This window comes from Gorilla gorilla, chromosome 5 (assembly GCF_029281585.2).
Source record: "Gorilla gorilla gorilla isolate KB3781 chromosome 5, NHGRI_mGorGor1-v2.1_pri, whole genome shotgun sequence".
Taxonomy (NCBI): Eukaryota; Metazoa; Chordata; class Mammalia; order Primates; family Hominidae; genus Gorilla; species Gorilla gorilla.
Genome location: NC_073229.2, coordinates 54344161 through 54366034, shown reverse-complemented (window position 1 = coordinate 54366034; position 21874 = coordinate 54344161). Strand labels below are relative to the sequence as shown.

General features: G+C 43.2%; 1 protein-coding gene across 1 annotated transcript; it reads right to left on the bottom strand.

Annotated features, from left to right (window-relative positions):
• Positions 1 to 3181: 3181 nt before the first annotated feature.
• SRSF3 (serine and arginine rich splicing factor 3) lies at positions 3182 to 12202 on the bottom strand. The gene is made up of 6 exons (XM_031011915.3): positions 11499 to 12202; positions 9013 to 9220; positions 6975 to 7109; positions 4775 to 4813; positions 4171 to 4257; positions 3182 to 4008 (listed from the first exon to the last, which is right to left on the bottom strand). The coding sequence occupies exons 2-6, from the start codon at positions 9216 to 9218 to the stop codon at positions 3981 to 3983; spliced, it is 495 nt and encodes a 164-aa protein (XP_030867775.1). The 5' UTR covers positions 9219 to 9220; positions 11499 to 12202; the 3' UTR covers positions 3182 to 3980.
• Positions 12203 to 21874: the final 9672 nt, after the last annotated feature.

Below are 21874 nucleotides of genomic sequence, written 5' to 3'. Positions count from 1 at the left end.
GAGGCACTACATGGCCATATTCTACATCTTTTATAGTAGAACAACTATACAATGCCTTACATCAGAAATGAGGAAAACTAAAGATTAAAACAGCAATGTTTTACACACATATTTCATGTGTTAGTTTAGGAATCATTTTGGGTACCTTCATCAAATCCAGACAGAGAAAGCAGGATACTAAATGAGAATCTAGATACTGTATTATTAAGTACAGTCCAACAAGGGGAAAGTTGCATGGACAAAACTAATCAATTATACTAGGCTTACCAAAACAAACTTTTTTTTTCTTTGGAGACGAAGTTTTGCTTTCACTCAGGCTGGAGTGAAGTGGCTACATCTCGGCTCATGGCAACCTCCACCCACCAGGTTTAAGCACTTCTGCCTCAGCCTCCCAAGTGGCTGGCATTATAGGCGCCTGCCACCACAGCCAGCTAATTTTTGTACTGTTAGTAGAGACGGGGTTTCACCATGTTGACCAAGCTGGTCTCCAACTCCTGACCACAAGTGATCCGCCTGCCTCAACCTCCCTAAGTACCAGGATTACAGGCATGAGCCATCACACCCAGCCAAAACAAATTTCAATGACCTTGTCTCAGAACCTTAAGGGGTCTACAGCTGAATTATCTTCAGGTACCCAATGAATCCCCCTAATAAAACAGGATGAAAAAATTAGAGTGGACATAAAATCAAATTCAACACTACTGGATTATTTAGAGAAAAATGTACTTCCAACCCAGTTTTTCTTCAGTAACTTTAATTAGAAATCTTTCTCGAAAAGATGGAAAACCAGAAGGCAACAATCTGGCAGTACAAAAATATACAACTAAGAAATTACCACCAACTAGGTATGACAACTAAATCTCATTCAGAACTCTGAAGAAAAGCATACTTGGACAAAATACTAAACTAGTGGTTCTCACATCACCAAGGGTATTTATCACGTAGAACTCCTCAAAATTACACAGGGTTAGGTCACCCTGAAAAACTTAAGTCAATGAGCCTGGAGTCTGGCTGTATCTATTCTGAAATACCTCTTCAACAAAATTTCTAATTAGGCAGCACTGTACTAAAATGAATGTAGTAATAACCTGGATTTTCCATCCACATATGGGTTTGTGTGAAAGCCACTGACAGTAGTCTAACAGGGTGGGAGTGTCATGGACATTGACGGGATCACATGTTTGTAAGGATCTCTAAGATACTCAAATGATAGATACAGGGTACCTGTGCTTGGTAAAACTACAACTTCCCTACTTTCTGCTTAAGACATGGAGGTCAGAAGCAACCCACAATGAACTGTGAACCAGAGATCAAGCTAAATATTCCTTTTAATAGAAATGTGAATCTTGCCATGTTGGGCAGACTGGTCTCCAACTCCTGGCTTCAAGAGATCCTCCCACCCGCCCTAGCCTCCCAAAGTGCTAGGAATTACAAGCGTGAGCCACCACATCCAGCCAGTGTCTTTGAAAACAATCAAATATAATCCTTAATGTTTCTTTACATTGTCATCAAGTATTAGTAACAGTGACTTCTAGTGAACACCTTAATCCTTAAACCACAGGTCTAAGTTCAGTTTTGTGATTCCTTTCATTTTTACACTCAACCCTGAATATGGACAAGACTGGTTAGTGTGACCTGTTATTTTGGGAATTACAACAAGTTTAAAAATTCCTAATAGCCACAATCTAAATGTGCAATTCAAAGCTTTTAACAATTTCCATGTTCTAAAGTTTCTAAGAGTCTTGAGGTTGTGCTAGGGCTCCTGGTTAAAGTAACTGCAAACTGGGACTGTATGTCACCTAAGTCAGGATAACTCCCTGGTGAAGTTACTTTTATTTCAGGTTCTGTATTATTTCTCTTAGCCATATTATACCCGTAACTGTCCTTTTTACAGAAACCCTTCCAACTTAAGAGCCTGCAAGGAAGTCATATACTGCCCAAAAATGCCCACATAAGTTGTCCATTTATAAAAAGCAATGTAATTGACATATTGCATGGCTTCCATAACTTCTTAGCTATCTTGGCTTGTTCCTAACAGGAACAGGTCGTAGGCTATGTGGGAATACTGAAAGACAAAATGCCCAACGCCAGAGCTCTCAGTAAATAAACAGGCTGTCTGAAAAGTGTCTTTCTTAAACATGCTTAACTTTAAGGCTGAACCTTCCTGACACCAATTCTCCCAAGATTTGTGTAAAAGGTGGAAATAATTTGTTTAGGAACTGTATCTTAATATATCCATTTAGCTTGAACTCTTAATGCAATGACTTATCTTTCATATTTAAGACAGTCAATACCGTATAATCCAAAACTATCTTGAGAGCATATTTAAGGAAACTAAGCCACAAGACTGTTGCATTATGATTTAATCTAATTGCACAAAAATTTGAAATTACAACACCTCCCAGTTTCTAAGAGGAAGGTTATGCATGCCTCCATATTCAACTCTGCACTGTGACTTATCTTTCATATTTAAGACAGTCAATACCGTATAATCCAAAACTATCTTGAGAGCATATTTAAGGAAACTAAGCCACAAGACTGTTGCATTATGATTTAATCTAATTGCACAAAAATTTGAAATTACAACACCTCCCAGTTTCTAAGAGGAAGGTTATGCATGCCTCCATATTCAATTCTGCACTGTTACATTTGAACCATATTGTGAACTTTACATCATGATGGATCAGTTAGAATTCCCATGCAACACCTCAAATTATAAAATGGAAGCAATTTTTAGACCTGTGGAAAGTTTTCATGCTAAAGATAAAAGCCATTTGTTAATGGGCAACTTACTTTGTGTTTAAGAACCAGGTTGCTGCTATACTTTAAAATGTTGGTCACTAAATATTATGGACCCTGAACTGGCTTCTATGCCTAAAAAAAAAAAAATGGGTTAACTATCACTTAGGTGACATCTATATTTCCTTCACTTCAGAAGACTAATCCATAGTGCCTCTCAGCTGTTTCTTATAAAATAAGAATCGTGTAACCAACTGCTTCCCATGGGATAAGAACAATGGTAACAGTGGGTTCAACTGACTATACACAATTATGCTAATATTTTATTAATTCAAAAGCACTTTACAAGAAAATATAAGTATGGCTTCCAATAGGAATGTTATACCTGGACTTGGTACCAAGCTCACAGATTTGAGTTTGCAAGGAAAAACAGGCTTTCAAGTTAAAGAACAATTTGTAACCAAAACTTTAATCCCAAGGATTCTCACAAAACATATTACAAATGACAGCATGAAAAAAAAATCTTGCACAGTAACTCAAAGTTCGGCTCTACAATGTACCCTTAAACTGGCAGGACATTTTTGAAATCACAAATTTGCACATAAAGAATGTCACGAACAGCCATGTATCCATATACAGCAATCAAATAAGGAACTTATGACCTAAAGCAAAGGTAAACTTTCTTGAAACTTAACATTCTATACCAACTAGGCAACCTCTGCCCAGGATGAAAGTGAGTTGGATTTTTCAAAAACCTCTAATTTAATAGTGCAGCGTTTCGTTTTACCTGATGGCCTGTGTTTCACAGCAGTTTTTAAAGACTGCTTGTTCAACTATAGCTGCAGCCTATATCCCAGCTATGGAAAAAAAAGTAAATCTTACTTCAATTTTTGCCAGTTGTTTCTGTATTTAAATTAAAAAAAAAACACACTTCTGCTGGGCAGGTTTAGAGGTTTATTATCAGTCTGTGCATAACTAAAAGTTCAAAGCAAATTCAATTTTGCTTAAGGGAACATTGTAAAGTAACAATTCTTGGTATTACATGCCTCGTATGATCCATTTCAAACCATAGAGAATTACACCTTTGTGTCACTGTTTCAAGAGACAAACAGATTTGAACAGCTAAAACATCTTAAAAATGCACCAAGCTTATGAAGTCTCAAACAAAACTTGAATTTTCTGTACATACTCCTGTCAAATGAAGTAATTTCCTGTACACCACTTCTCTTGCAAACTGTCTTCTATTTCCTTTCATTTGACCTAGATCGACTGAAAAAAAAAAAACAGAAAACAAAACATTACATCTGTAACTTGGTGACACTTAGTGACATATCAAAATAGAACTTTAAGGTAAAAAATTTATGGCTTAGAAGACAGGCCTTAGCATACTATGTATGCAAAGTCTTAAATACAAGTTATCAAAGATCTTACCTACGAGACCTAGAGAAGGATCGGGACGGCTTGTGATTTCTCTCCCGAGACAGCGATCTCTCTCTTCTCCTATCTCTAGAAAGGGACCTAAACAAGCAAAAAACCATTAGGACCAATGAGGTATGATAAAATTATACATAAATATTTTCTTGATCTGGCATGGTGACTCATGCCAATAATTCCAATATTTTGGGAGGCAGAGGCAGGAGGCTCACTTGAAGCCAAGAGTTTGAGAACAGATTGGACAACAAAGTGAGATCCCATCTCCACAAAAAATAAATTAGCCAGGTGTGGCAGTACGTGCCTGTAGTCCAAGCTACTCAGGAGGCTGAAGAGGGAGGATCACTCCAAAGCCAGGAGTTAAAGGCTACAGTGAGCTATAATCACACCACTGCACTCCAGCCTGGGTGACAGATCCTTTTTTAAAAAATTAAATACTTTCTAAAAAGCCTTTGAAAACTCAAAGAAAGCTGACTCATCCTTACAACTTGATTCACTATTAAAGCCAAGGTTTATTCCCATTAACTAAGCCACCTGGAAAAGTTTAGGAATAGCAGAAACACTGCCATTTCTAAGAACGTAGCCAAAAAAGGTAGTCATTTACCTGCTCCGGCTGCGAGAGAAGCTTCTCCTTCTTGGAGATCTAAAAGCAGAAACAGGAAAATTAGGCTCATCATCAATTAGTATTTATGGCGTGAGGCATTTCCCAACTTTTCAATCTCACTGTTGGGCCCAGTGAATGTGCCGAAGAACTGGCACCCATCGTCCAAAAAAAAAAAAAAAAAAAAAAAAAAGAAAAGAAAAAAAAGGCACAGAAGGATTAAGAAACAAAAAGCTCAAGTGAAAAGCAGGTATTCCAACCATGGATTCACTTTAACAAAGAATGCTTCACAGCAGATCTGTCCAATGCAAAACTTCATGTCAAACTAACTTCACTACCCAAACACCACACCAAAATATAGTCCCACAAGTAGTTCCAAAAACAGTACCATAAACCAGTATTTGGAACCCATGCAAACCTGTAAGTCCATGACAAGACTTAGGTACCAGGTGGATAGTGTAATTTTGTGAAAACGCGGTAGGTGTAAATATTGATGCCATTAAGTGCTACATTAGAACTGCATTTGTGATCGTCACATTTAAGAGTGTGTTTAGGCTTACCAAAATTACCTTAGCTTGGCCCACACTTCAACCCCAAAATTTTAAATTTTGAAACTGTTAGTAAAACCATTTAAAGGTGATAGGATTCAACAAATTTTTGCCAGAAAAGCTAATCTGTTAGAGATATTAAAATTTTTAGTTTGGCATCTTGCACATGCAAATAAGTTTCACTTGAAGGCCTAGTTATATTACGAGTTCCCTATCACCCTTAAAAGTTTTTCAAGCAATATATATGTACGTTACCATTCAATTATGCACAGCCAGCCTTTGATCCAGAAAAAAGAATTACTTTAAGCCGCTTACTCCTTATTTTAACCAGCAGTAAACTGTATAAGCAGGAAAAACTTACTAGTTTTGGGTTTCAACAAGCTAGAAATGGTGAGGTGAGGCTGCCGGACTGACGGCCAGGAAGAATTTGCTGAAAAGGTTTTGCCAGATGTTGCGTTGGATTTAGTTGGTTGGCGAAGGGGGTGTTGTGGATTTTTCCTGCTTTTTTGTTAGCCGAAGGCTGCTGCTGTAGTTGTTGTGAAGACATTTGGTAAATAAACAGCTGAGCTGATTGGCCAGGAATGTGTGGGCGGTCGAGGTGGCTGCTGCCGATTTGGTTAAGGTTGGAGAGAAGGCTGAGAGAAAACAGCATGCTCGGGAACCAAAGGGCGGTGCAACCTGACGACTGGCCAGCCTGGGTCATGTGAAACGACACCAGCCAAGCTGAATGGGGCGCGCTGGTCACATGACGCTGAAAGGGCTAGTTGACTGGCTAATGCAGATTCAGAGGGTGGTGAGAAGAGACATGATGGTGACTCTGTAACGGGGTTCATTTTTATTAATAGATGGACCAAAAAGCACAAAAAAAATGAAAAACAAGCCATCAGTACAACCATCTATTAGCTAACAAATACTCTTTATTATGATGGGCAACAGTGTGCTGTTGTTTTTCAAAATAGCAAAAGGGGCAAGATTTTGAACTCCTGTCTCCTAGAAGGACTCCACTCACCTGTAAGAGGTAAATTTAGTCCTATAGAAACTATTTTGGAGGTCTGAGGAGATGTGGAGTTAGCACCCAGACAATACTGCCTGGTCCAAGAATGATGCCATTTTCAATTATAAAAAAACTGAATTTTCTCCTATTTGGGATTGAAGAACAGATGACTGGGATTACTTCTTTTTTAGCCCCCTTTATTGGTCAGTGACTTAAGTTAGTCTCAGAATGATTTCTACTTTACCAGTTGTAACATTAAAACAGCTGCCTGTTTGATAAATATTACAATTGTGCTAGTAGTAGAAAACACAAATTTGTGAAGAGCTAGAGTTGAATGTAATGTTTGTCATTATGGAGCCAAGAAATGGAAAAAGGCCTAAACTGAAGTATAAGGGAAGATTTGGAAAGATGCAACTAGAAAGATGAACTAGAAGACAGATCCAAGATAGAAGTTACTGACTACCAACATGAACAGTGACCTAAAGACAAAAGCCAACACTCAGCACAACTCACATACCCCAAATTACACCCAACAAATGTTTCACAGAAACCTCCGATTCTTCCAAAGTTTAAAACCCACCAACAAACTTTAAGAGAAATACCTGCTCCTACTAGCTACTCCATTACACCAATACCTCTAAACAAGCTTTCTCTCAAGTACCTGCGACGAGGTGGAGGACTCCTCCTACGATAATCATCTCGAGGGCGACGACCCCAAGAGGGAGGTGGGCCACGATTTCTACTTCTTTTTTCACCATTCGACAGTTCCACTCTTACACGGCAGCCACATAGTGTTCTGAGGGGGCAAAGATATTAAACTTAAAACAGCCTGACTTTCTGACATGTGTATTAAAGCCAAAAGTACTCTCAGCTGGCTACTCTGCAAAGAACACACCTAAGTGTCTGTGGAATTTAACATCAAATTTCTAGCTCCCTTATTTTTACTAATATAAAATGAGCTTTGGCCAGGCACGGTGGTACACGCCTGTAATCCCAACACTTTGAGGCCGAGGCAGGCGGATCACAAGGTCAAGAGTTCGACACTATCCTGGCCAACGTGGTGAAACCCTTGCTCTACTAAAAATACAAAAAATAGCCAGGTGTGGTGGTACATGCCTGTGATCCCAGCTACTCAGGAGGCTGAGGCAGGAGAATCACTTGAACCCAGTAGGCAGAGGTTGCAACGAGCCAAGATCACACCACTGCACTCCAGCCTGGGGGACAGAGCAAGACTCTGTCTTGAAAAATAAAATAAGCTTGTTTCCCAGTTTCAAATTAAAATTTCAATTAATTTCAAATTAAATAAATAGGATTTTCTAATGTACCAATTCACAAGGAAGTCAAATTCTATTTTATCACCTAATTGTTAGAGCCAGTCTGATTACTGAGCTCAATGTTAATTTGTTAACAGTTGCAATTTAAGTGTGAAGATCCATTTATCCTTGAAAAACAAGTTCTCCTGTATCTTCATTATGATTTCTTCCCTTGAAGTCCCTGCACTTATTTCAGTTATTTACCAGGCTGTATTTATTGGTCTCCCCCTGCCCCACTCCAAGTAAAAAATCGGTTCAAGACAAGACAGAACCATTTTGGCCATTTTACAGCACCCTCTTCCCTCAACAGTCAGCACAGAAGAAATTATAGCTGTGGCCAGGTGAGGTGGCTCATGCCTGTAATTCCAGCACTCAGAGAGGCTGAGGCAGGAGGATGGCTTGAGCCCAGGAGCTTGAGGCCAGCCTGGGCAACACAGACTGTCGTCTGTATTATTTTTTAAATAATAAATATACATTTTTTTAAAAAAAGAAATTATAGCTCACAGTAGTAAAAAAAAAAACAAAAAAAAAAAACCATTATTCCTCACCCTTAATACAACCAGTCATTAAATTTAGATAAGCTATCATATTTGGAGAGTGACTGGGAAGAGGTGGGCCCTGGAAAACTTTACTACAGTAACCTGCTTGAATTGACCAACCTTTCATGCAGCTTTACAGTGAACACTCAGCTCCTTTTTCCCATTATACTTCCAAATATGAGGAAAGGGGGGTGGGGGCACGGAGGTCAATACTCAGGCCTTACTCAGCCAGCTAACAGGACACTATTAACACAAAGGGAAATAGTAACTGATTCACTTTCTGGAGTAAGTATTTCAAACACATAAAAGTAAAGGTACAACCAACCCATGTATACCATTTTGTAAACAATTTTTTAAACAAGGATCAGTTCACAACTACTCTTAAAAATATTTGATCCTGGCTGGGCACAGTGGCTCCCACCTGTAATTCCAGCACTTTGGGAGGTCAAGGCGGTCAGATCACCTGGGGTCAGGAGTTCGAGACCAGCCTGGCCAACATGGTGAAACCCCATCTCTGCTAGAAATACAAAAATCAGCCCCGCATGATGGCACACGCCTGTAGTCCCAGTTACTCAGAAGGCTGAGGCAGGAGAATCACTTGAACCCCGGAGGCCGAGGTTGCGGGAAACCGAGGTTGCGGGAAGCGGGAGATTGTACCACTGCACTCCAGCCCAATGACAGTGCAAGACTCGTCTCCCCAAAAAAAAAAAAAAAAAAATATCCCAATTGTATCTAAAGATACAATTGGCCAGTGATTGGGAAAGCCATCTAAGAGCCACATATCCTGTAGATTTTAAATATGAAAAACACAAGCAACACATTTTTATCAGCGTAATCATTAAATCACCTTCCATCTAGCTCTCGGACTGCATCAGCCGCATCTCGGGGATCTTCAAATTCAACAAAAGCAAAGCCGGGTGGGTTTCTAGCAACCCACACACTTCGGAGTGGTCCATAGTAGCCAAAAGCCCGTTCCAATTCGGTCTTGTTGCCATTGTTTCCAAGATTGCCTACATAAACCTTACAGTCCAATGGACAGGAATCACGATGCATTTCTGTAATGAAAAATACCAAAAATATTTATTCATCTAAACACCTACAGTTAAAACCACAGATCCTTAGAAAGAACTCCATTAGAGAGGACAAAAGAGTTTAAGGTAGCACGTAAAGAGAAAAAAAATTCCAAAAATGCTAGAAACCAAACAAGAAATGTTACTGCTAAGCACCCATTCCCCCCCCCCCCCCCACCATAATCTTTACTCCTAACCCTCAGGAAGCCAGCAATTAGTGAAGAAAAAAACAGCTTCCTTGGAACGTTGAGAACAACTGGAGGAGCATTCACCACCATCTGGGCCGTGAGTTAAGAGACTTAACCTGTTATTTCATTTAATCCCCAAAATAAAGCATTTCTAGAAAAACAGAAGAGAACTCTGTTGGGGACTCAAAACCAAATAAAACAAAGATGAAGAAAACTAGTCCTTAAGGTTATACTACGAGGCAAGTGATTCAAAGTACCTACATAAGCCAAAACTTACCAGCTTTAATAAAAATAAGGCCAACGATTTTCACTTTTAAAAAAATGCCCATGGACCGGGCGCGGCGGCTCACACCTGCAATCCCAGAACTTTTGGGAGGCCGAGGCGGGCGAATCACGAGGTCAGGAGTTCGACCCAGCCTGGCCAACATGGTGAAACCCCGTCACAACTAAAAATACAAAAATTAGCCAGGCATGGTGGCGCACACCTGTAGTCCCAGCTACTCGGGAGGCTGAGGCAGAACAATCGCTTGAACCCGCGAGGCGGAGGTGGCAGTGAGCCGAGATCGCGCCACTGCACTCCAGCCTCGGCGACAGAGCGAGATTCCATCGCCAAAAAAAAAACACAAATAAATAAATAAATAAATGCCTATTTTGGTCATTTGGAACTCTAGGAACAAGGCTACTATCAAATGTCATTAGATAGACCAGAGTCTTACGCGGTAAAAATTTATCAAGCAACGAGACCAACTTTACAGTTTTTTAAAAAATGTAAACTCATAGTAGCACTTATTCACAGTAACCAAAAGATGTTAACCCAAATGTCCATCAACAGAAACGGATAAGCAAAATGTGGTGTAGACATAAAATGAGTATTATTCAGAATGATGTACTGACAAATGCTCCAACGTTGGAAAATCTTGAAAACATTACGCTAAGTTAAAGAAGCCAGACATAAAAGTACACGATTCCATAAATACTAAATATCTAAAATAGCTAAGTTCAGAGAGACAGGAAGATTAGTGGTTGCTAGGGACTAGAGAGGAAGGGGGACAGGGAATCTGGGAGTAAGTGCTCAATGGGTAGTAGTCTCCTGGGGGGGGAGGTGACGGAAATGTTTTGGAACTACGTGTAAGTGATGATTACACAACACTGAATATACTAAATACCACTTAAAGATAATTTCACTTTAATAAAAAATTACAAAGAGATATTTGCTACTAAAAAATTTACTGCACTTCGGGGACTTATTTTTTTGTTCTTCCTTGGCGGACTTGTATTTGATAAAGCTTTATTACTGAGTCACTTCGACGATGAATCTGATAAAACTTGTAGACCAGTTTCAATACATAAAAACCATCTACTCAATAATTCAGCTGAAGTGCTTTCCATAAACACCATGTTCTTCTTACTCTGGGCTTGTCTAATTAAAATATCCAGTCCAGACACATCCTATTTGCCGTGACCACACCCTGTGCCCAGGAGTAAGTTCTAAGACCAAACCACTGGTGAAAATTTTTAAAAACACTGCTGGCACCTGTCTTAAGCCTACATTTTAATGGGAAGCGGCTGAAAGAACGAATCTTAAGTTCAAGGAAGATCTTTCGGTCTTAGAAAAAGGTAATTAGATTCAGGCTGCAAAATCTGAAACTACATGAAAGTAAAGGTGACTACGGGGGCCATTTAATATGAACTGAAAGGTCCGGTCTTGGTTAGTGACTTTACAAAAACATTCTGAGAAGCTTCCCAATTAAATGAGGGGCCAGAAAAAAAAAGGCGCCATAAAAATAAAAAGGCCGTGACCTGGAATACAACTCGGCTATCGGCTTGCCTTTGTGGTTCCCAACTCCCAGGTAACCCCCTATCCTGGCTCATGCCCCAATGAGGAATATAAACACCTCCACCCCAAGACTAGGAAACCCTCTGATGGGCCGGGAGCCCCCGCCACCGCCCCGTGCTGAACGTCACAAAATGGCGGCGGCGCCTCTTTGTCTCAATCTGGCGCCGCCATTGGGCCTGGCTCCTTGGTACGGTTAAATTCCACTTCCACCTCACTCCCTCTTTCGCTGGTCTCTTACCGAGATCTAGGGTTAAAAAATGCGGCGGCTCAAATCCACACGCTCCGATGAGTCTTCCTGCTTTCCTCCGGCCCAACACCAACCAACTCTCTCACTCACCCGGCGTCCACGAAATGGCGGACCACCGCCTTCTCCTCGCCTTTATTTATACGCCATACTGGACTCACATGATTGGACGGGCTCCCCCAATGAGAAGCAGAAGAGGGCGTGACGTAGTGGCTACAAACGCAGCGAGAGCCGCGGTTGCTGGGAGCGCGCTCTGGCGGTTGCGCCGGGTGGGTGGAGACGTGCGTCGGCGCGCGCCCGTTGTAACAGGCCTGGTGCTCCCTCGAGCGTTCCTCCCGGTCTGTCGACCTCCAGGTTACCCACAGAGTCCTCTTCCTCACCTCCAAATAGGCTGGGGCTTCATAAACAGCACCGTCGCCGTCACGCTCAAACACTAATAGGAGCCGTTGGCCCCTAACAAGATTAAGAGATGAATTAATTAAGTGCTTCACCCTTGTGAGCGGTTAGTCTGGAACTAAGAGCATCGCGTTTACAAACAGGTCACGGAGCTGTTTGTGACCCAGCTGGCACCAGACTGTGGCCGCCTAGATTCCACACTGAAGGAAAAGCCTGGTTTGGAAAGTTTGCCCAACTCTTGCTGGTTTCTCGTCTCTCACGCAAACTTGCAGGACTTGGCGCCGACAGCAAAGGAGACCGGTCAGGTGACCTGGAAACTATCACCTTTAGCAAACACCCGGAAAGGGAAGTTTCTGAAGAAGATTGAATGTAAATTCTGGCCCCCAAGCAAATGCCAGGAGGGGTATCTCGAGCCTTTCTCCTAGCAGCCCTTGCACTGCCTGGCAGGTATTTTGTCCGGGCCACTTCCCTTAGGAAGACAGAGCCGCAAGAGTAATTAAGGGGAGAGAGACTTTGATTGGGTTAGAAAAATCACCAAGGGCCGGGCGCGGTGGCTCATGCCTGTAATCCCAGCACTTTGGGAGGCCGAGGCAGGCGGATCACTTGAGGTCAGGAGTTCAAGACCAGCCTGGCCAACATGGTGAAATCCCGTCTCTATTAAAAATACAAATGGCCGGGCATGGTGGCAGGCGCCTGTAATCCCAGCTACTTGGGAGGCTGAGAGCAGGAGAATCGCTTGAACCCAGGAGGCGGAGGTTGCCGTGAGCTGAGATCCTACCACTGCACAAAAAAAAAGAGAAAAAGAACCTGTCTTTTTATTTATTCCCTCTTAGCTGAAAGATATGCCAATTATTATGTTTTATCTTTTTTCTTTTTTTTTTTTTTTTTGAGATGGAGTCTCGTTCTGTTGCCCAGGCTGGAGTGCAATGGCGCGACCTCGGCTCACTGCAAACTCCGCCTCCCGGGTTCAAGCGATTCTCCTACCTCAGCTTCCCGAGTAGCTGGGATTACAGGCACCTGCCACCACACCCGGCTAATTTTTGTATTTTTAATAGAGACGGGGTTTCACCATGCTGGTCAGGCTGGTCTCGAACTCGCCACCTCAGGCGATTCTCCCGCCTCGGCCTCCCAAAGTGCTGGTATTACAGGCGTGAGCCACAGCACCCGGCCAGCCAATTAATATGTTTTAACTTTCCCAGGTATTTTTCTTTTGAAGCCTTACCTCTTATTGTGGTTCTAAAAGGTTTATCTGTAGTGGAGGAAAAAAATACAGATTTATTACATCTCAGCCTAGTTTCCTCACCTGTAAAAGGGGGGAAGGGGATCCTAGCAAACCTTTTCTTATTTCTCTCTCGTCTAGATTTTTTTTTTTCTGGCTCACTTATATTTGCCTTGATTTGTTCCCCTCCTCTTTGTAAGCTTTTCTCCTCTTTTTCATTTTCTTTCATTCTATCGAATCAAAGGCTCTGGAGTCAGGCAGTCCTGGATTTGGCCCCAGCCGCCACTGCTAGTTACTGGCTGCAGCATCCTGAGAAGAACGTTTAACCTCTCTATTTCCTCTGTATAAAATAACCCCAGGCTTGCAGCGTTACAGATGTTAGGTTTTGTCACTTTGGCCAATTGTGGTCACACCTGCATCCCCAGGGCTTGGAAATGATACAGCAGTCAAGCAATACATATTTGTTTACTTTTAGTTATTTATTTATTTTTGAGACTCTGGGTCTGGCTCTGTCACCCAGGCTGGAGTACAGTGGTTCGATCTCGCCTCACGGCAACATCCACCTGCCGTGCTCGAGCAATTCTCCTGCCTCAGCCTCCCCAACAACTAGGACCACAGGCGCGAGCACAGATGCCCAGCTAATTTTCGTATTTTTTGTAGAGACAGGATTTCACCATGTTGCCCAGGCTGGTCTAGAACTCCTGAGCTCAAAGCCATCCACCCTTCTCTGCCTCCCAAAGTGCTGGGATTACAGCCATGAGTCACGGCACCTGGCTTTTTTTTTTTTTTTTTTTTTTTTTTTTTTGAGACAGGGTCTTGCTCTCTTACTCAGGCAGGAGGGCAGTGGAGCAAACTTCGCTCACCACAACCTGGACCTCGTGGGCTGGACCTCATGGGTTAAAATTAGCCACCATGCCTGGCTAATTTTTTGATTTTTTTGTAGAGGAGTCTCACTTTGCTGCCCAGATTGGTCTTGAACTCATGGCCTCAAACGATTCTACCGCCTTGGGAGAGTTGTTTGAGTTGTTTGAGACCAATCCAACTCCTGAGATTGGTCTTAAACTCCTGGCCTCAAACAAGTCTCTCAAAGTGCTGGGATTACAGGCGTGAACCACTGTGCTGGGCTGTTAAATTATTTAATTAAGAGAAATGATGTATGTAAATCATCTGGCACAATCACTACTTTTAAAAATGCTGGTCGGCTGGGTGCAGTGGCTCACGCCTGTAATCGCAGCATTTTGGGAGGCCTAGGCTGGTGGACCACTTTAGACCAAGAGTTTGAGACCAGCCTAGGCAATATGGGGAGAACCTGTCTCTACTAAGAATACAAAAAAATTAGTCATGGTGATGGGAACCTGTAGTCCAGCTACTCAGAAAGCTGAGGTGGGAGAATCGCCTGAACCTGAGAAGTTGAGGCTGCAATGAGCCAAGATCGTGCCACTGCACTCCAGTGCATTCCAGTGTAATCGAATGAGACCGTGTCTTATAAATAAATAAATAAATGCTAGCCTTTTACAATTTTTCTTTTCCCATCTCATTTTCCCATTCTTTCCCACCACTTTTCCTGTTTTTTGTTTGTGTGTTTGTTTGTTTTTGTGTGTGGTGCTAGTCAAGTCTAGTCAAGTGTGTTGTCTTTCAGTGGAACTCTCTTAATCCCTCCACCTCTAGTAACGAAAACATTCTGAACCTCCCCTGGCCATCCACAACTTTTCATCTTCTAGCGACTTCAGACAAATGAATTATCCACTTGCTTTAGAGGTGTTTTTTTTTGTTGTTGTTGTTGTTGTTGTTGTCTCACTCTGTCACCCAGGCTGGAGTGCAGTGGCACAGTCTCCATCTCGGCTCACTGCAGCCTCCACCTCCCGGGTTCAAGCGATTCTCCTACCTCAACCTCCCGAGTAGCTGGGACTACAGGCATGCGCCACCACGCCAGGCTGATTTTTGTATTTTTAGTAGAGATGGGGTTTCATCACGTTGGCCAGGCTGGTCTCGAACTCTTGGCTTCAAGTGATCTGCCCACCTTGGCCTCCCAAAGTACTGGGATTACAGATGGGAGCCACCACACCTGGTCCTGTGGAGTATTTTAATATTCCTTTAAACTTATACGACCACTACTCTTGTCTGGACCCTCGACTACCTGAAGCTTCAAGGAGACATATCAGGGTTTTTGGTACAGACACAGAATGGGAATCATATGTTGTAGGAATATCTCTTGATTTTCTTTGGGAAACCACCTTTCTCACAGTAGTACGTATTATTGATTTGAATGTGGTTGGGTCCTACACCCCTCTTTTTCAGGGGTAGGGAGGTAACCATTCTGGATTAATTAAATCATCCAAGTTCTTAGTCCTTCCCTTGCACCTCCCCCACCATTAGGAATGAGGATGAGTAATCCAGTCAGACCAGTCAGCTGCTGATCCAGCACTGTTCATAGGCCAACCAGAGAGAGGTGTGCTATTTCCCCTGATTAGCACAGTCCTGAGCCGGGGCAGCCAGCCTGTTTCCAGGAGGGAAGAAGCAGCCTGAGGTAGACCCAACACAGTGGGAAGGGGAACTACAAGGTGGGAAATAAGGAGCCATGGAGAGTCTTGCTTAAGAAGGCTTGAACCCAGCTCCACTTTCTGAATTCCCAGTTATTTTTTTTTTCTTTTTTTTGAGATGGAGTCTTGCTCTGTTGCACAGGCTGGAGTGCATCGGCGAGGTCTCGGCTCACTGCAACCTCCGCCTCCCAGGTTCAAGCAATTCTTGTGCCTCAGCCTCCCAAGTAGCTGGAATTACAGGTGTGCACCACCACACCCGGCTAATGTTTGTATTTTTAGTAGAGACGGGGTTTCACCATGTTGGCCAGGCTGGTCTCGAACTCCTGACTTCAGGTGATCCGCCTGCCTCAGCCTCGCAAAGCGCTGGGATTACAGGTGTGAGCCGCAAAGCCCAGCCTGAATTCCCAGTTACTTGAACATACAGTCAGCCCTCTGTATCTTCAGGTTCCTGCAACCAACTGCAGATCAAAAATATTTTTTAAAAGAATAAAACATAATATGGCAATATCAATACAGCATAACAACCATTTACTTATATTGTGTTAGGTATAATTAATGTAGAGTTTATTTAAATTATAGGGGAGGATGTGCATAGATTATATGCAAATACTACATTTTATATAAGGGACTTGAGCATCCTTGGATTTTGGTATCCTCAGGGGTCCTGGAACCAGAACACCCACCACAAAGAGATCACCATACAAGTTCCTACACTTTCCTCAAAGTGGCTTAAGCCACTTTGAGTTAGATTTTTTCCTGTCACTAGACATCAGAAAGATTCTAAATACAAATATTCTTTTTTATTTTATTTTACAGAGGTGGGGGTCCTGCTATGTTGGCCAGGCTGTTCTCGAGCTCCTGGGCTCAAGTGATCCTCCTGCCTCTGCCTCCCAAAGTGGCCACCACACCAGGCCAAGATTCCAAGTACAAAAATTATTCTGACACAGACTTCTCACTATCTCAAGTTGAGAGCATGGTACTAAGTTACCTTTCAATTCTAAAATTCACCTGTTACCAATTCACTATTTTTGTTTGTTTGTATGTTTGTTTGTTTTTGAGATGGAGTCTCACTCTGTCGCCCCAGCTGGGAGTTCAGTGTGTGATCTTGGCTCACTGCAACCTCTGGCTCCTGGGTTCAAGCAATTCTTCTGCCTCAGCCACCCAAGTAGCTGGGATTACAGGTGTTTGCCACAACGCCCAACAAATTTTTTTATTTTTAGTACAGACAGCATTTCGCCACGATGGCCAGGCTGGTCTGGAATTCCTGACCTCAAGTGATCCGCCCACCTCGGACTCCCAAAGTACTGGGATTACAGGTGTGACCCACTGCACCTGGCCGCGTATATATATTTTTTAACTTAAAATTTAAAAAATGTTTAATTTAAAATTAAAAACAAAAAATGCTGGGCACAATGGTTCGTGCCTGTAATCCCAGCACTTTGAAAGGCTGAGGCGAGAGGACCACTTCAGGCCAGGAGTTTGAGACTGGCCTGGACAACATAGCAAGACCCCCCCGCCCCGTACAAAAAAATACAAAAATTAGCTGGGCATGGTGTTGTGCACCTATAGTCTCAGCTACTCAGGAGGCTGAGTTGGGAGGATCACTTGAGCCCGTGAGGCAGAGGTTGCAGTGAGCTGAGATTGCACCACTTCACTCCAGCCTGGGGCACATAGTGAGACTCTGCTCACAAAAAAAAATTTTCAAAAAAGAAAGAAATTACTGATGGCCAGGTGCTAAGAGTGTTGTATAAGGTTTAATGTTTTTGTTGTTGTTGTTGTTTTGTTTGTTTGTTTGAGACAGATTCTTGCTGTGTCACCAGGCTGGAGTTCAGTGGCGTGATCTTGGCCCATTCCAACCTCCACCTCCCAGTTTCAAGTGATTCTCCTGCCTCAGCCTCCTGAGTAACTGGGACGACAGGCATGCGCCACCAAGCCCAGCTAATTTTTGTATTTTTAGTAGAGACAGGGTTTCACCATGTTGGCTAGGATAGTCTCAATCTCTTGATCTCGTGATCTGCCCGCCTCAGCCTCCCAAAGTGCTGTGATTACAGGCGTGAGCCACTGCACCCAGCCTGGTTTAATGTTTTATGTTTCGGGGGGCCAAGATGGGAGAATCGCTTAAGGCCAGGTGTTCTGAAACCAGCAGTTTTACTATTGTCTCTACAAAAATTTAAAAAAACAAATTAGCAAAGTGGTGCTGCATGCCTGTAGTTCTAGCTACTCAGGAGGCTGAGACGGCAAGGATCTCTTGAGTACAGGAGTTCGAGGCTGCAGTGGGCTATGATTATTTCACTGCACTCCAACTTGGGCAACATAGCAAGACCTTGTCTCTAAAAAAAAAAAAAAAAAAAAAAAAAAAAAAAAAAAAAAAATTTTTTGGCTATAATCCAAGCACTGTGGGAGGCTGAGGCAGGCAGATCATCTGAGGTCAGGAGTTTGAGACCAGCCTGTCCAACATGACGAAACCCTGTCTCTACTAAAAATACCAAAATTAGCCAGGCATAATGGTTCGTGCCTGTAATTCCAGCTACTTGGGAGGCTGAGGCAGCAGAATCCCTTGAACCCAGGAGGCAGAGGTTGCAGTGAGCCAAGATCATACCACTGCACTCCAGTCTGGGCAACAGAGTGAGACTCCGTTTCAAAACAAATAGATAAATAAATAAATAATAAAATATTTAATGTTTTAAATATTGTGATTGACTTCAAGTACCCGTGAAGGAAAATCTTAAACAGTATGAACCTTCACAGCCTGGGCGTGCTGGCTCATGCCTGTAATCCCAGCACTTTGGGAGGCTGAGGCAGGTGGATCACCTGAGGTCAGGAGTTTGAGACCAGCCTAGCCAACATGGTGAAACTCCATCTCTACTAAAAAATACAAAAATTGGCTGGGCGCGATGGCTCACGCCTGTAATCCCAGTACTTTGGGAGGCCGAGGCGGGAGGATCACAAGGTCAGGAGATCGAGACCATCCTGGCTAACACAGTGAAACCCCGTCTCTACTCAAAATACAAAAAATTAGCTGGGCGTGGTGGCACTCACCTGTAGTCTCAGCTACTAGGGAGGCTGAGGCAGGAGAATCGCTTGAACCCAGGAGGCAGAGGTTACAGTCAGCGGAGATCACACCACTGCACTCCAGCCTGGGCGACAGAACGAGACTCCATCTCAAAAAAGAAAAACCCAAAAATTAGCCAGGCATGGTGGCTCACGCCTGTAATCACAGCTACTCTGGAGGCTGAGGCAGGAGAATCTCTTGAACCCGGGAGGCAGAGGTTGCAGTGAGCCAAGGTTGTGCCACTGCACTCCAGCCTGGGCCACAGAGTGAGACTCCGTCTCAAAAAAAAAGTAAAAATTTTTTTAAAAAGAGCATGAACCATCACAATAGTTCATTAACTACATGGTTCAGTCAAGATCCTGGCAGAAACCAGATGGCACACTTAAAGAGTTAACCGCATAGGGAATTACGTACAGGGGTGTGGGCAGAGTTAAGGAAACCCATAGGGGGTAAGGGCAATCCCAAAGGCAGCTCGTAGGCCCAATGGGGCAAGGAAGGGAGCAGGGTTACCAAAAACAGCCAGCTGCTGTTGCTGTGGGAGATGAGCTATTATAGCTTTAGATAAAGGAACTGTGGCAGCCCAGTTTTGGGGGTGTGGGGCTAGAACCACTCTCTCCATTGTCCCATCTTTTAATGGTGACATCTTTTGCTCAAAACCAACTGGAAGCCTGAGGGCAAGGGAACTGGGTGATACAAGTCTAGAGGTTGGTTGGCCAGGGCACAGAGCAGGGCTGAGAAGGCTAGAGAACTGATCTAGGGTTGTGCTGTCCAATATGGTAGCCACAGGTACCTGTGGCAAGTTTAGTCCTAATTGAGATGTGCTGTAAATGAAAAATACATGCTGGATTTTAAAGACTTTGTATGAAAAAATAATACATTATTTTATTTGATTTCAAGTTCAAATAGTTTTGATGTACTGAGTTAAAAAACTAGATTAAGGGCTGAGTACAGGTGGCTCACACCTGTAATCCCAGCACTTTGGGAGACCGAGGCACGCAGATCGCTTGAGCTCAGGAGTTTGAGACCAGCCTGGGCAACATGGTGAAACCCCATCTCTATCAAAAATACAAAAATTAGCTAGGCATGGTGGCAAACGCCTGTAGTCCCAACTACCAGGGAGGTTGAGGTGAGAGGATCACTTTAACTCGGGAGGCAGAGATTGCGGTGAGCCGAGATCATGTCACTGCACTCCAGCCTTGACAACAGAGCGATACCCTGTCTCAAAAAAATAAATAAATAAATAAAATAAACTATATTAAAATTAATTTCAGCCAGGCACAGTGGCTCACACCTGTAATCCCAACACTTTGGGAGGCTGAGGAGGGCAGATCACCTGAGGTCAGGAGTTCGAGACCAACCTGACCAACACGGTGAAACCCTGACTCTACTATAAATACAGAAATTAGCTGGGCATGGTGGCGGGTACCTGTAATCCCAGCTACTCGGGAGGCTGAGGCAGGAGAATCGCTTGAACCCGGGAGGCAGAGGTTGCTGCAGCCTAAGTGACAGAGCAAGACTCTGTCTCTAAATAAATAAATAAATTTTGGCCAGGCACAGTGGCTCATGCCTGTAATTCCAGCAATGTAGGAGGCCAAGGCGTGTGAATCACTGGAGGTCAGGAGTTTGTGACCAGCCTGGCCAACACAGTGAAATCTCGTCTCTCTAAAAACACAAAAATCAGCTAGGCATGGTGGTGGGTGCCTGTAGTCCCAGGCACTCGGGAGGCTGAGGCAGGAGAATGGCTTGAACAGAGGTAGTGGGGGTTGCAGTGAGCCAAGATCCCACCACTGCACTCCAACCTGGGCAATAGAGCAAGACTCTGTCTGAAACAAAAAAAAAAAAAATTAATTTTATCTGTTTCTTTATACTTTTTAACTGTGGCTGCCAGAACATTTCAAATTAGCCAGGCAAGGTGGTATGGGCCCATAGACCCAACTACTCTGGAGGCTGAGGCAAGAGTAATGCACTATCATGGCACTACCAGTAGCTACTGCACTCCAGCCTGGACAGCACAGCAAGACCCCACCTCTAAAAAAATTACATATGTAGCTCTCATTCTACGTCTACTGGACTGTGTTGATCTACAGGGACAAATAGAAAATAAGCACACACAATTACAATAGATAGTCATTTAAAAGGTCATTTTAGTTCTGTATCCTGGACAACTATGTGAAAAGAGTGTTTTTACAAATTATATAGTTTTAAGCTTTTTAAAACTTAATTGCTTTGGTGGCCGGGCACGGTGGCTCATGCCTGTAATCTCAGCACTTAGGGGAGGCAGAGGCAGGCAGATCACCTGCGGTCAGGAGTTCGAGACCAGCCTGGCCAACATGGTGAAACCCCGTCTCTATTAAAAATACAAAAATTAGTCCAGCGTGGTGGCAGGAACCTATAATCCCAGCTACTTGGGAGGCTGAGGCAGGAGACCTGCTTGAACACCAGTACTCGGGAGGCGGAGGTTGCAGTGAGCCAAGATTTCATCATTGCACTACAGCCTGGGCGACAGAGCATGACTTTGTCTCTGCCAGGCGTGGAGGCTCATGCCTGTAATCCCAGCACTTTGGGAGGCCAAGGCAGGTGGGTCACTTAAGGTCAGGAGTTTGAGACCAGCTTAGCCAACAAGGTGAAACCCTGTCTCTACAAAAATACAAAAATTAGCCAGGCATGATGGCGGATGCCTGTAATCCCAACTACTTGGGAGGCTGAGGCAGGAGAATCTCTTGAACCCGGGAGGCAGAGGTTGCAGTGAGCCAAGATCACGCCATTGCACTCCAGCCTGGGCAACAGAGTGAGACTCCGTGTCAAAAGAAAAAAAAAAAAAAGATGCCATTTCCAAAATAAAAAACAAAAAAACCCTTAATTGCTTTGATACTTTGAGATACCACCCTTCTATGTACTTTTTACCATTATAATCTTTATTATACCTAAAATAATGAACAATAATTCCTTACTACCAAATATTCAATCAGTTTTCAAATTTCCCTTATTGCTTCATAAGTATTTCTACTTTTATTTTTATTTTTGAGACGGAGTCTCACTCTGTCACCCAGGCTGGAGTGTGGTGGCATAATCTCGGCTCACAGCAATCTCCGCCCCCCCGAATAGCTGGGGTTTAAATGATTCTCCTGCCTCACCTTCCCGAGTAGCTGGGATTACAGGTAAG